Here is a 13,245-nt window from a genome sequence, read left to right as displayed (position 1 = left end):
TCCTGTGCTTTTTGATGTCTACTGCCGGACCCTGACGTGAGAGGACGCTGGCGTTGTTTATTCGCCGCTTTTCCGTCAGGATAGTTTGTCTGTTTGTTTTTATGTTAATTGTCTTTGTAAAGCGCTTTGAGCACCCGATAAGGCGCTATATAAAATAAATGAATTATTATTATTATTACTATATCTTTAATTCATTAGTTCTATTATCTCCCTACATCACCGTCTTTATCTCTCGTTTCCCTTTCCCCTGACTCTCAGTCTGAAGAAAGGTCTCGACCCTAAACGTCACCTATTCCTTTTCTCCGGAGATGCTGCCTGACCCGCTGAGTTACTCCAGCTTGTTGTGTCTATGAAGAAAGACTGGATAGACTCGGCTTGTACTCGCTGGAATTTCGAAGATTGAGGGGGGATCTTATAGAAACTTACAGAATTCTTAAGGGGTTGGACAGGCTAGATGCAGGAAGATTGTTCCCGATGTTGGGGAAGTCCGGAACAAGGGGTCACAGTTTAAGGATAAGGGGGAAGTCTTTTAGGACCGAGATGAGAACGTTTTTCTTCACACAGAGAGTGGTGAATCTGTGGAATTCTCTGCCACAGAAGGTAGTTGAGGCCAGTTCATTGGCTATATTTAAGAGGGAGTTAGATGTGTCCCTTGTGGCTAAAGGGATCAGGGGGTATGGAGAGAAGGCAGGTACGGGATACTGAGTTGGATGATCAGCCATGATCATATTGAATGGCGGTGCAGGCTCGAAGGGCCGAATGGCCTACTCCTGCACCTATTTTCTATGTTTCTATGTTTCTATCTTCGGTTTAAACCAGCATCTGCAGTTTATTCTTACACACTTCACTAAACGATATTTTATTGGTATTTAGTTTCACTGGCTCCTTGCAGGCTGGCCTGTCATCAGGGAGGTAACGAAGGGGACGTTTTTTGTATCAGTGCTTTGATCAGGAAACATTATCACAATATGTCAGAGAGATGGTGTCCGCTTTCTCTCTGCGTGAGCTAACTGCAACGAATTGTGGACGTAGCCCAGACCATCACACAAACCAACCTCCCTTCCACGGACTCCATCTACACCTTGCGCTGTCTCGACAAGGCCAGCAGCATCATCAAGGACCAGTCTCATCCCCAGTCGTTCTCCCCTCTCCCATCGGGCAAGAGGTACAGAAGTGTGAAAACGCACACCTCCAGATTCAGGGACAGTTTCTTTCCATGGGGTTATCAGGCAACTGAACCATCCTACCACAATCAGAGAACAAAGCTGAACTACTATCTGCCTCATTGGAGACCCTCGGACTATCTTTGATTGGACCTTTCTAGCTTTAGCTTGCACTAAACCTTATTCCCTTATCATGCGTCTGTACACTGTAAATGGCTCGATTGTAATCACGTTTAGTCTTTCCGCTGACTGGTTAGCGCGCAACAAAAGCTTTTCACCGTACCTCGACACACGTGACAATGAACGAGACTGTACTGAACTGACTTGCTTTTGTGTGGAGCAGCGTCAGATGTAGGCTGGCCCATGACCTGACTAAAGTGATATGATTGAGGGAGGCAGGTTCTAAAGACCCATCATCTGCAACGCTAATCTACGATCATTTAATTAGCTGGCAAACGTTCTAACGATTGTGGCAGGCATCCACTGGCTGCCTTTCACAATGGGCTTCACATTGACCACTGTCCAAATTGCTTTTTCCAAATAACGCTGGAGGCATAATGGTTATGAAATTAAACGAAGGGCTGATCTGAATCCATGATCTGGCTGTGATAGTAGTGATCACACACACACGCACGCACGCACACGCTGGCTCGGGAGAGCAGCCGACACAGTCAAGGACTTTTCCCACCCCGGTCATTCCCCTTCTCCCCGCTGCTGTCCAGCAGAAGGTACAGAAGCTTGGAAGCGCGCACCACCCAGACTCAGGAACAACTTCTCCCCCTCTGTTATCACGGCTCAGTCCATCGCTGCTCCCACCCTATGGAACTCACTACCCCAAACCGTCAGAGACTCCTCCTCACTCACCACATTCAAAACATCACTGAAGTCTCACCTGCTCAGTACTGCCTTCAACCACTGAAGGTCACCTCACCTTCTGTCTCCTTTCGCTGTTCGTTGACTTATTTATCTATTTATTCACTTCCCTATGTTCTTTAAATCCCTGTAAAGCGTCTTTGAGTGTATGAAAAGCGCTATATAAATGTAATGCATTATTATTATTATTATTATTATAACCCCTGACACCCGTACTAATCACGAATCTATCTATCTCTGCCATATCCATCGGGTCATAAGTTTATAGGAGCAGAATTAGGCCATTCGGCCCATCAAGTCTACTCCGCCATTCAATCATGGCTGATCTTGTTGCTATTGAGGGCGTGCAGCGTAGATTTACTAGGTTAATTCCCGGAATGGCGGGACTGTCATATGTTGAAAGACTGGAGCGACTAGGCTTGTATACACTGGAATTTAGAAGGATGAGAGGAGATCTTATCGAAACGTATAAGATTATTAAGGGGTTGGACACGTTAGAGGCAGGAAACATGTTCTCAATGTTGGGGGAGTCCAGAACAAGGGGCCACAGTTTAAGAATAAGGGGTAGGCCATTTAGAACTGAGATGAGGAAAAATCTTTTCAGTCAGAGAGTTGTGAATCTGTGGAATTCTCTGCCTCAGAAGGCAGTGGAGGCCAATTCTCTGAATGCATTCAAGAGAGAGCTAGATAGAGCTCTTAAGGATAGCGGTGTCAGGGGGTATGGGGAGAAGGCAGGAACGGGGTACTGATTGAGAATGATCAGCCATGATCACATTGAATGGCGGTGCTGGCTCAAAGGGCCGAATGGCCTCCTCCTGCACCTATTGTCTATTGTCTATCTATCTTTCCCTCCTAACCCCATTCTCCTGCCTTCTCCCATAACCTCTGACACCCGTACTAATCAAGAATCTATCTATCTCTGCCGTATCCATGGAACTCGGCCTCCACAGCCTTCTGTGGCAAAGAATTCCACAGATTCACCACTGTTTGACTGAAGAAATTCCTCCTCAACTTCCTAAAGGAACATTCTTTAATTCTGAGGCTGTGACCTCTAGTCCTAGACTCTCCCACTCGTGAAAACATCCTCTCCACATCCACTCTATCCAGGCCTTTCACTATTCTGTACGTTTCAATGAAGTCCCCCCCCCTCATTCTTCTAAACTCCAGCGAGTACAGGCCCAGTGCCGACAAACGCTCATCATATGTTAACCCACTCATTCCTGGGATCATTCTTGTAAACCTCCTCTGGACCCTCTCCAGGGCCAGCACATCCTTCCTCAGATATGGGGCCCAAACTTGCTCACAATGCTCCAAATGCCACTTCTCTGCCCACTCTCCCAACCTGTCCACGTCCTTCTGCAGAGTCCCTGTTTTCTCTGCACTACCTGCCTATTTCCACCTATTTTCGTATCATCCACAAACTTGGCCACAAACCCTCCATCTACCTCGTCCAAATCATTCAGATACGACGTGAAGAGTAGCGGCCCCAGCACCGAGCCCTGCGGAACTCCGCTAGTCACTGGCAGCCAACCAGTGAAAGCCCCCTTTATGGCCACTCTTTGCCATCTGCCATCCAGCCAGCATGCTGTCCATGCCGGTATCTGCCCTTTGATACAGTGGGCTCTCATCTTCCTTAGCAGCCTCACGTGTGGCACCTTATCAAAGGCTTTCTGAAAATCTAAGTAGACAACATTTACTGACTCTCCTTTGTCTGTCTTCAAAGAATCCCAGCGGATTCGTCGGGCAAGACCTCCCGCCGACCAGCGATCCCCGGACACTAACACTATCCTACACCTCCAAAGACGTACAGGTATGTAGGTTAATTGTCTGGGTAAATGTAAAAATTGTCCCTAGTGGGTGTAGGATAGTGTTAATGTGCGGAGATCACTGGGCGGCACGGACTTGGTGGGCCGAAAAGGCCTGTTTCCGGCTGTATATATATGATATGATATGATATGATATGATAGGGACAATTTTACATTTACCAAACCAATTAACCTACAAACCCGTACGTCTTTGGAGTGTGGGAGGAAACCGAAGATCGCGGAGAAAACCCACGCAGATCACGGGGAGAACGTACAAACTCCGTATAGACAGCGCCCGTGGTCGGGATGGAACCCGGGTCTCCGGTGCTGCATTCATTGTAAGGCAGCAACTCTACCGCTGCGCCACCGTGCCACAACAGTAGAGTTGCATCACGGTGGGACTAGTGTAGCTGGGACATGTTGGCCGTCGCGGGCAGGTTGGGCCGAAGGGCATGTTCCCACGCTGCATGACTCTATGCCCTTCCATAAGCTAGGGTACTGTCCCAATTCTCCGACATACCACAATGTGGAAATTGGACCATTCTCTATAGGAACTGCTACACGACAACTTGTAGGAAGGAACTGCAGATGCTGGGAGGGGGAGGGAGGGGGATGAGGGAGTGAGGAGGGGGAGGGAGGGGGAAAAGGGAGGGAGGGGGAGGGGGGAGAGGGGAGGGGGAGGAGGGGAGGGGGAGTGGAGGGGGGGGGGAAGAGGGGAGGGGTAAAGAGGAGGAGAGGGTGCTGCACCAATGCAGGAGAGGTTTGGGCCCAACGGGTCCACTTGGTCTAGTATATATATAAACATGTACTACAGCAGAAACGTGCCTTACTTCCTTTATATTGAAAGTGCCTTTTAGGTGCCTAAAAGTGACCTTGTTGTTGATGTGCCTTGTTATGTTATGCTATATTATGTTATGTTAAATGTTTTTGTATGCTATTCGGAAAAAGCAACAAAAATAATATATTTTTAAAAACTGTACCTCCGTACACATGACAATAATAAACTTAAACGTAAACACTATTGATTGGCAGGTGCCTGCATGCATTCTACAGGACAGAAGCAAGCTAATCAGCTTAATTATACACAATACCCTTTAATGAATATATCAATCATGTGTAATTAGTTAGCGGACACAGTTGCAAACAAGCCTGTAAAAATAGACAATAGACAATAGGTGCAGGAGGAGGCCATTCGGCCCCTTCGAGCCAGCACCGCCATTCAATGTGATCATGGCTGATCATTCTCAATCAGTACCCCGTTCCTGCCTTCTCCCCATACCCCCTGAATCCGCTATCCTTAAGAGCTCTATCTAGCTCTCTCTTGAATGCATTCAGAGAATTGGCCTCCACTGCCTTCTGAGGCAGAGAATTCCACAGATTCTAAACTGAAAGGTATTTTAGAGTTTAGAGAAATAGCATTGAAACAGGCCCTTCGGCCCACCAGTTACAGTTAGAGTAACAGTTACAGTTTAGTTTATTGTCACGTGTACCGAGGTACAGTGAAAAGCTTTTGTTGCGTGCTATCCAGTCAGTGGAAAGACTAGATTTTTTAGATTTTAGATTTAGAGATACAGCGCGGAGACGGGCCCTTCGGCCCACCGGGTCCGCGCCGCCCAGCGATCCCCGCACATTAACACTATCCTACACCCACTAGGGACAATTTGTTTTACATTTTCCCAGCCAATTAACCTACATACCTGTACGTCTTTGGAGTGTGGGAGGAAACCGAAGACCTCGGAGAAAACCCACGCAGGTCACGGGGAGAACGTACAAAACTCCGTACAGACGGCGCCCGTAGTCGGGATCGAACCTGAGTCTCCGGCACTTCATTCGCTGTAAGGCGGCAACTCTACCGCTGCGCCACCGTGCCGTCCTATACACGATTACAATCGAGCCATTAACAGTGTACGTGATAAGGGGAATAATGTTCAGTGCAAGGTAAAGCCAGCAAAGTCCGATCAAGGATAGTCAAAGGGGTAGAGGAGATTAAGGAGATCTTAGTTAAAGTAAGGAATGTAACACACTCCAAGTAACCTCCCCAGAGGCTGCCTGACCCGTTGAGTTAGGCACAGAGTCATACTCCATGGAAACAAAGGAAAATCCGAATCCTCCCATGCAAAAGTACAAGTCACCCATCTAATCATTAATCTTCAGTCACCATCACCTTCTCAAATCCTCTCCACCACCTCTGCATCTTAAAGACTTGCCCACATCTGACTTCACCCAATTCTTTAGTTTAGTTTAGTTTATTGTCACGTGTACCGAGGTAAAGTGAAAAGCTTTTGTTGAGTGCTAACCAGTCAGCGGAAAGACAACAATAGACAATAGACAATAGACAATAGGTGCAGGAGGAGGCCATTCAGCCCTTCGAGCCAGCACCGCCATTCAATGTGATCATGGCTGATCATTCTCAATCAGTACCCCCGTTCCTGCCCTCTCCCCATACCCCCTGACTCCGCTATCCTTAAGAGCTCTATCCAGCTCTCTCTTGAATGCATTCAGAACACATGATCGCAATCGAGCCATTCACAGTGTAATGTATTTACAGCGTATTACAGTACATTTACATGACAATGCATGTTTAGTGCAAGGTAAGGCCAGCAGAGTCCGATCAAGGAAAGTCCGAGGGTCACTAAAGAGATGAAAGACCATCGACATGAAGTTTAGTTTAGAGACAGGCCCTTCGGCCCACCGGGTCCGCACCGACCAGCGATCCCCGCACACTAACACTATCCTACACCCACTAGGGACAATTTTTACATTTACCAAGCCAATTAACCTACAAACCTGTACGTCTTTGGAGTGTGGGAGAAACCGAAGATCTCGGAGGAAACCCACGCGGGTCACGGGGAGAACGTACAAACTCCGTACAGACAGCACCCGTAGTCAGGATGGAACCCAGGTCTCCGGCGCTGCATTCGCTGTGAGGCAGCAACTCTACCGCTGCGCCACCGTAGATGCCGTCTGTCCCACTGAGTTACTCCAGCATTTTTGTCTCTATCTTTGGTGTAAACCAGCATCTGCAGTTCCTTCCTCGACATGTTTACTCTGCCCTCGGTCTAGAGAGGTTGCCCGCCCTGCCGAATGCTTCCAGCACTTTCCACATTATTAATTATTATTGTTGCCTGATGTGGGTATAAACTTTGAACAATTTCTCAAAACAAACTTTCAAAGAGGAAAAGACAAGACCCACTAATTAGAACGTGATGTCACTTCAATTCCACAAAAAAAATGAAAACTATTTAACCTCAGATGCTTCAGCACAGATGTTGCAACTTCTGTTTACAACTGTTCTACTTCCTTTTGTGGCGTGCACTGGGCACATTACTGGTCATAAGTTCACAAGTTCTCGGACCAGGATCAGGGCGGCACGGTGGCGCAGCGGTAGAGTTGCTGCCTTGCAGCACTTTCAGCGCCGGAGACCCGGGTTCGATCCCGACTACGGGTGCTGTCTGTACGGAGGAAACTGAAAATCTCGGAGAAAACCCACACAGGTTACGGGGAGAACGTACAAACTCTGTACAGACAACACCCCTAGTCGGGATCGAACCTGGGTCTCTTGCGCTGTGGGGCAATAGCTCTACCACTGCACCACCGTGCCGTCTAATTACTTATATCACAAACTGGTCCAACTAAAAGGGTGACACGGTGGCGCGGCGGGTAGGGCTGCTGTCTAATAGCTCCAGAGACCCGGGTTCGATACTGACTGTGGGTGCTGTTTATGCGGAGTTTGCACGTTCTCCCCGTGACCGCGTGGTTTTCACCCGGGTGCTCCGGTTTCTGTTTCTGTTTCTGTTTCTGTTTTCTGCTGCACAACCGCCAACAGCTGGGCTATCCCGTGCAAGGTTTGCTCGCGTGGGTACCGGTTGCAAAAGGGGTTATTTTTGATTTTTATGTGTCCAAGTTGTGGAGCTGTGACTCTGAAGAGTTGACAAGGTTGGTTCGCATCCGGTGGTGTCGGGAAGGATGTTCCACTCTGGGATAGTCAGTCCATGGATAGAGTGACTGTAGGAAGCTATTTTTGTTTGCTCTGATTCTAGTATAAATGAAGTGGCCCGAGGACTGTCTTGTAAATTTCTGGGTATTGGATTGAATGAAGTGAGAGATGTTCCTGGGGATGATGCCACGAGTCTCTTTGTAGACTGTACATCCTGACTCCAGCGACTCCCAGCCAAGGCGATTTAACATATCGGAGACGCTTGACTGTCTTGAGTAGTCGTCCGGTGCAGGCCTCGGGTTTTTCTCTGCCCGGCGGGTGCTTCAATGTCGGGAGCCCCGACCGCCCCGACGTGCAGCGGCAGCATCTTCGCCCGCCACAGATCGCGGGGCTTGGGTCGGCCCGCTGCGGACCTTTCACCGTCTGGCGCGGCCTGGAACGTGGCAACTTTCCGCGGGAGAAGACGGCAGGGAAAGAGAAAAGACATTCTGGCCTTCCATCACAGTGAGGAGGGGACTGGAGGAGACTCACTGTGATGGATGGTTCTTTTTGTTTGGTGTTGGTTTGTGATTGTGTGTGTTATTGCTTATTTTTATCGCTCTTATTGTTGGACTGTGGGTAATCTTTCATTTCACTGCACATTTATGTGACAAATAAAATTGACTATTGACTATTGACTCTGTGTCGGGAGTGGATGATAAAGTGGGATAATGTAGAACTAGTGTGAACTGGTGACCGATGGCCAGCGTAAACTTGGTGGGCCAAAGGACCTGTTTTCATGCTGTATCTTTCAATCAATTCAATCAATTTATTGACAAAGACACTTTAATAACTTTCATTTGGAGACCTTTGAACTATCTTTATTCGGACTTTACTGGCCTTTATCTTGCACCAAACGTTATTCCCTTTATGCTGTGTCTGTACACTGTGGACGGCTTGATTGTAATCATGTGTCGTCTTTCCGTTGGCTGGGTTAGCACGCAACAAAAATGCTTTTCACTGTACCTCAGCGCACGTGACAATAAACTACACTCAATCGAAATTTAGTTTCAACAGCAAATGCCAATGTGAAATTGAAACAAAGGATGAAAAATGAATTAAAGAATTAAACACACACTAGGGGACAATTTGCAATTTTTAATCGAAGCCAATTAACCTGTAATCCAAGTTGTAATTAACCTACGTCTTTGGAGTGTGAGAGGAAACCTGAGCGCCCGGAGAAAACCCACGAGGGTCACGGGGGGAGAACGTGCAAACTCCGTGCGAGGGCTGTGGGAAGCACGAGGGGCTGAAGGGAGCCGGGCGAGGAGAGGAGAGGGACGGAGGCGACGGCAGCCTTGGACGGTGAAAATGGCGCCTAAACCTGCCGACCCTTGCATGTGGACTGAGTGGGAGGTTTCTGTACATTCTGTATTTTATCTGGAATTGTATTTATCTTTGGCAATAATTTCATTGAACTGTATGCAAAAATGATATTTAACTCCTCCTTGGCACACGTTATAAATAAAGAACCATTGAACCACCAACACAGGATACTAGGACACATCCGCACAAAATCAGAGAACAACGCTGAACTACGATCTACCTCATTGGTGACCCTCGGACTATCCATGACCAGACTTTGCTGGCTTTACCTTGCACTAAACGTTATTCCCTTATCATGTATCTCTACACTGTAAATGGCACGATTTACCTCAGGGCACATGACAATAAACTAAACTAAAATAAACTGAACTTGTGTTACAATTATGTTCTTTGAGGGCCTTACCCCACTTTGGCGATTTTTAAGGCGACTTCCGGCGAGTGTCAAAGTCGTAGCAGATCGCCGAAAAACATTCGATTTTTTTAACCCTACGACAATGTCTAGGCCAATGCCTACGACAACCTACCATCTAGGCGATGGCAAACTATGACAACCGGCGACACACGATAAGATAATGGTACCAGTCAGTATATCTATGCTGAAAGACTGGAGCGACTAGGCTTGTATACACTGGATGAGAGGGGATCTTATCGAAACGTATAAGATTATTAAGGGGTTGGACACGCTAGAGGCAGGAAACATGTTCCCAATGTTGGGGGAGTCCAGAACCAGGGGCCACAGTTTAAGAATAAGGGGTAGGCCATTTAGAACGGAGATGAGGAAAAACCTTTTCAGTCAGAGAGTTGTAAATCTGTGGAATTCTCTGCCTCAGAAGGCAGTGGAGGCCAAGTCTCTCAAAGCATTCAAGAGAGAACTAGATAGAGCTCTTAAGGATAGCGGAGTCAGGGGGTATGGGGAGAAGGCAGGAACGGGGTACTGATTGAGAATGATCAGCCATGATCACATTGAATGGCGGTGCTGGCTCGAAGGGCCGAATGGCCTACTCCTGCACCTATTGTCTATTGTCTATCTATCTCACAAGAAAGGCATGAGGATTGTAGGAGAAAACACGGTTGCCATTTCACACAACATTCATCCGTTTGACAACTGTGGGCGGATAGAATTATCACTGGGATGCAGCATGTCTTTGTTTCATTTCCCGAGGGCGGACATATGCCAAGATCATCTAGAATCGGCCATTACACACCTGCACATGTGACTGCCGTGCTCTGCTCAGCCACTCTGCATGACCAGGACGCATGAGAAAAAACTATTCGACAGCAACGTCGATCCACACAAGGTGCTCGTTCACGATACTTTCCTGACCCATGGAAGAATGGAGATTCCCCGCTTTACGCAAAGTGGTCATTTTGGGACAAGTAGACCTCAGAGATACAGCCTGGAAACAGATCCTTCGGCTCACGGAGTCCGCGCCGAACAGCGGCCATCCCATACACTAGCACTATCCTACATACTAGGGACAATCTACAATTTTACTGAAGCCAATGAACCTATACACCTGAGACAGACACAAAAGCTGGAGTGATTCAATGTGCCAGTTTAGCATCTCTGGACAAAAAGAATCGGTGACTTTTCGGGTCGAGACCCTTCTTCAAAAGTCACCTATTCCTTTTCTCCAGAGATGCTGCCTGACCCGCTGCCTGACTACAACTTTTTGTGTCTGTCTTCGGTTTAACCAGCATCTGAAATTAAATTATTTGATTTTGTTTTATTTTGTTTTATTGGTCAAAATAAATGAAGTCCAAATATTTGAAAGAAACTACTCTGAGATACAATAACTTCACACATCAATCTACGGTCAAAACGTCCAAATATTCAAACAAACCAAATTCTTATTTATTTCATATTTCATATTTCAGATACAGCGCGGAAACAGGCCTTTTCGGCCCACCAAGTCCGCACCGCCCAGTGATCCCCGCACACTAACACTATCCTACACACACTCGGGACAATTTTTACATTTACCCAGTCAATTAACCTACATAACCTACATATAAAAGGTGGATCAGCACCAGCGACAACCAAATTCACCTGGAGACAACCTACGACAACCTACGGCAGCGCCCAGGACAGAATACGACAAGCTACGATCATTGGCGTCAAGCCAGCTGTCGCCGAAAAATTTCGAACAGATTCAGATTGAAGAAAGGTTTCGATCAGACATATTCCTTCTCTCCGGAGATGCTGCCTGTCCCACTGAGTTACTCCAGCTTTATGTGTCTATCTTTGGTGTAAACCAGCATTATTTTTTCAGTTTAGTTTGGAGATTTTTAGGCATGGAGTCCGGCCCTTCGACCCACCGAGTCCACAGCGACCAGCGATCCCCGCACACGAACAACACCCCACACATTCTACACGATTTCCACTTACACCCAGCCAATTAACCTACAGACCTGCACGTCTTTGGAGTGTGGGAGGAAACCGAAGATCTCGGAGAAAACCCGCGCAGGTCACGGGGAGAACGTACAAACTCCGTACGGACGGCGCCCGTAGTCGGGATCGAACCCGGGTCTCTGGCGCTGCAAGCGCTCTAAGGCAGCAACTCTGCCGCTGAGCCACACGTCTACAGTTCCTATACATGAATTAGTTTGAGTTCACCAGATAGTTTTAGGATGTCTCTGAGCACATATTTCAACACACGGCAAAGAACTCAGATAGCACAGCACATTACACTTTGAAACACAGGCAGGTTTGCTTAATGCTATTTTTCCTGACACATATTGCCTGTAAATCTCTTACACTTTCCCTCTCGTTCCCGAATCCTGTTTCTCTCACATATCTCTCTTTACCGTAATCCTTGTCAACAACTCCCCAACCACCTTCAATCTCCATCCCCCTTATCCCGTATCTGCACACTGTGGACGGCTCGATTGTAAACATGTACGGTCTTTCCACTGACCCGATAGCACGCAACAAAAAAGCTGGTCACTGTACCTCGACACACATGACAATAATAATAATAATAATAATAATTATATATTTCATTTGTATAGCGCTTTTCTGGAAACTCAAAGACGCTTTACAGAGTAAGTGAAACATAAAAATAAATAAATGAACCAACAAAAAGGTTGAAGGCAGTGGTTGAAGGCAGTGTTGAACAGGTGAGTCTTCAGTGATGTTTTGAATGTGGTGAGTGAGGAGGAGTCTCTGATGGTTTGAGGTAGTGAGTTCCAGAGGGTGAGAGCAGCGATGGAGAAAGCCCTGTCCCCCCAGGATCTGAGTTCGGTCCGGATGGGGGGGGGGACAGGAGATTGGCAGCAGCAGAGCGGAGGGTGCAGGTGGGGAGTGTGTCTGTGGAGGAGGTCAGTCAGGTAGGATGGGGCCAGGTTATGGAGGGGCTTTGTAGGTCATGAGGAGGATTTTGTACTGGATTCTCTGGGGGATGGGGAGCCAGTGGAGCTTGTAGAGGACAGGGGTCATATGGTCACGGATCGGGGAGTGGGTGAGTAGACAGGCAGCGGAGTTCTAGATGTATTGGAGTTTATTGATGATTTTTGAGGGTGAACCATAGAGGGAGGCTGTTGCAGTAGTCCAGACGGGAGTTGATGAAGGCGTGGATGAGGGTTTCTGCAGCTGTGGAGGAGAGGGATGGACGGAGACGGGCGATGTTTTTTGAGGTGGAAGAAGGCTGTCTTGGTGATGTGTTTAGTGTGTTTGTCGAAGGAGAGGGTTTGATCAAAGATGATGCCAAGATTCTGATGTGAGAGGAGGTGGATACTGGGAAACCATTGATGTTGAGGGTGAAGTTGTGGGTGGATTTGGTGTGCGTTTTTGGTCCGATGATGATGATTTCGGATTTGTCACATAATAAACTAAATTAGACCCCTCTCTCACCATTTTTGGGGCCCTGACAGATTCTCTCTGTGGCTTGCAACGTTCTCGCTCATATTCTTTGTCCACCTGTCTCTCTCCCCCCCCCCCCCCCCACCCCCCCACCCCTCTGTAGAAGGGTCCCGACCCCGAAACGTCATCTGTCTATTCCCTCCCCAGATGTTACCAGATGTTACCAGACCCACTGAGTTCCTCCATCACTTTGTGTCTTGCTCGTGATTCAGTGCCGACAGTCCCTGTGGGACCACAGTT

The 13,245-nt window shown here is 47.6% G+C and overlaps 1 protein-coding gene across 1 annotated transcript in view; it reads right to left on the bottom strand.

The window, feature by feature from the left end:
* Positions 1-13,245, bottom strand: part of ism1 (isthmin 1) — an 85,841-nt gene that overhangs the window by 71,236 nt on the left and 1,360 nt on the right. The window contains 1 exon segment of the mRNA XM_078405995.1: positions 10,349-10,383. Coding sequence (XP_078262121.1) covers positions 10,349-10,383 — 35 coding nt within the window.

Source organism: Rhinoraja longicauda, chromosome 9, assembly GCF_053455715.1.
Source record: "Rhinoraja longicauda isolate Sanriku21f chromosome 9, sRhiLon1.1, whole genome shotgun sequence".
NCBI lineage: Eukaryota > Metazoa > Chordata > Chondrichthyes > Rajiformes > Arhynchobatidae > Rhinoraja > Rhinoraja longicauda.
The sequence above is the reverse complement of the archived record's forward strand: the minus strand, read 5'-3'. Positions and strand labels throughout refer to the sequence as shown.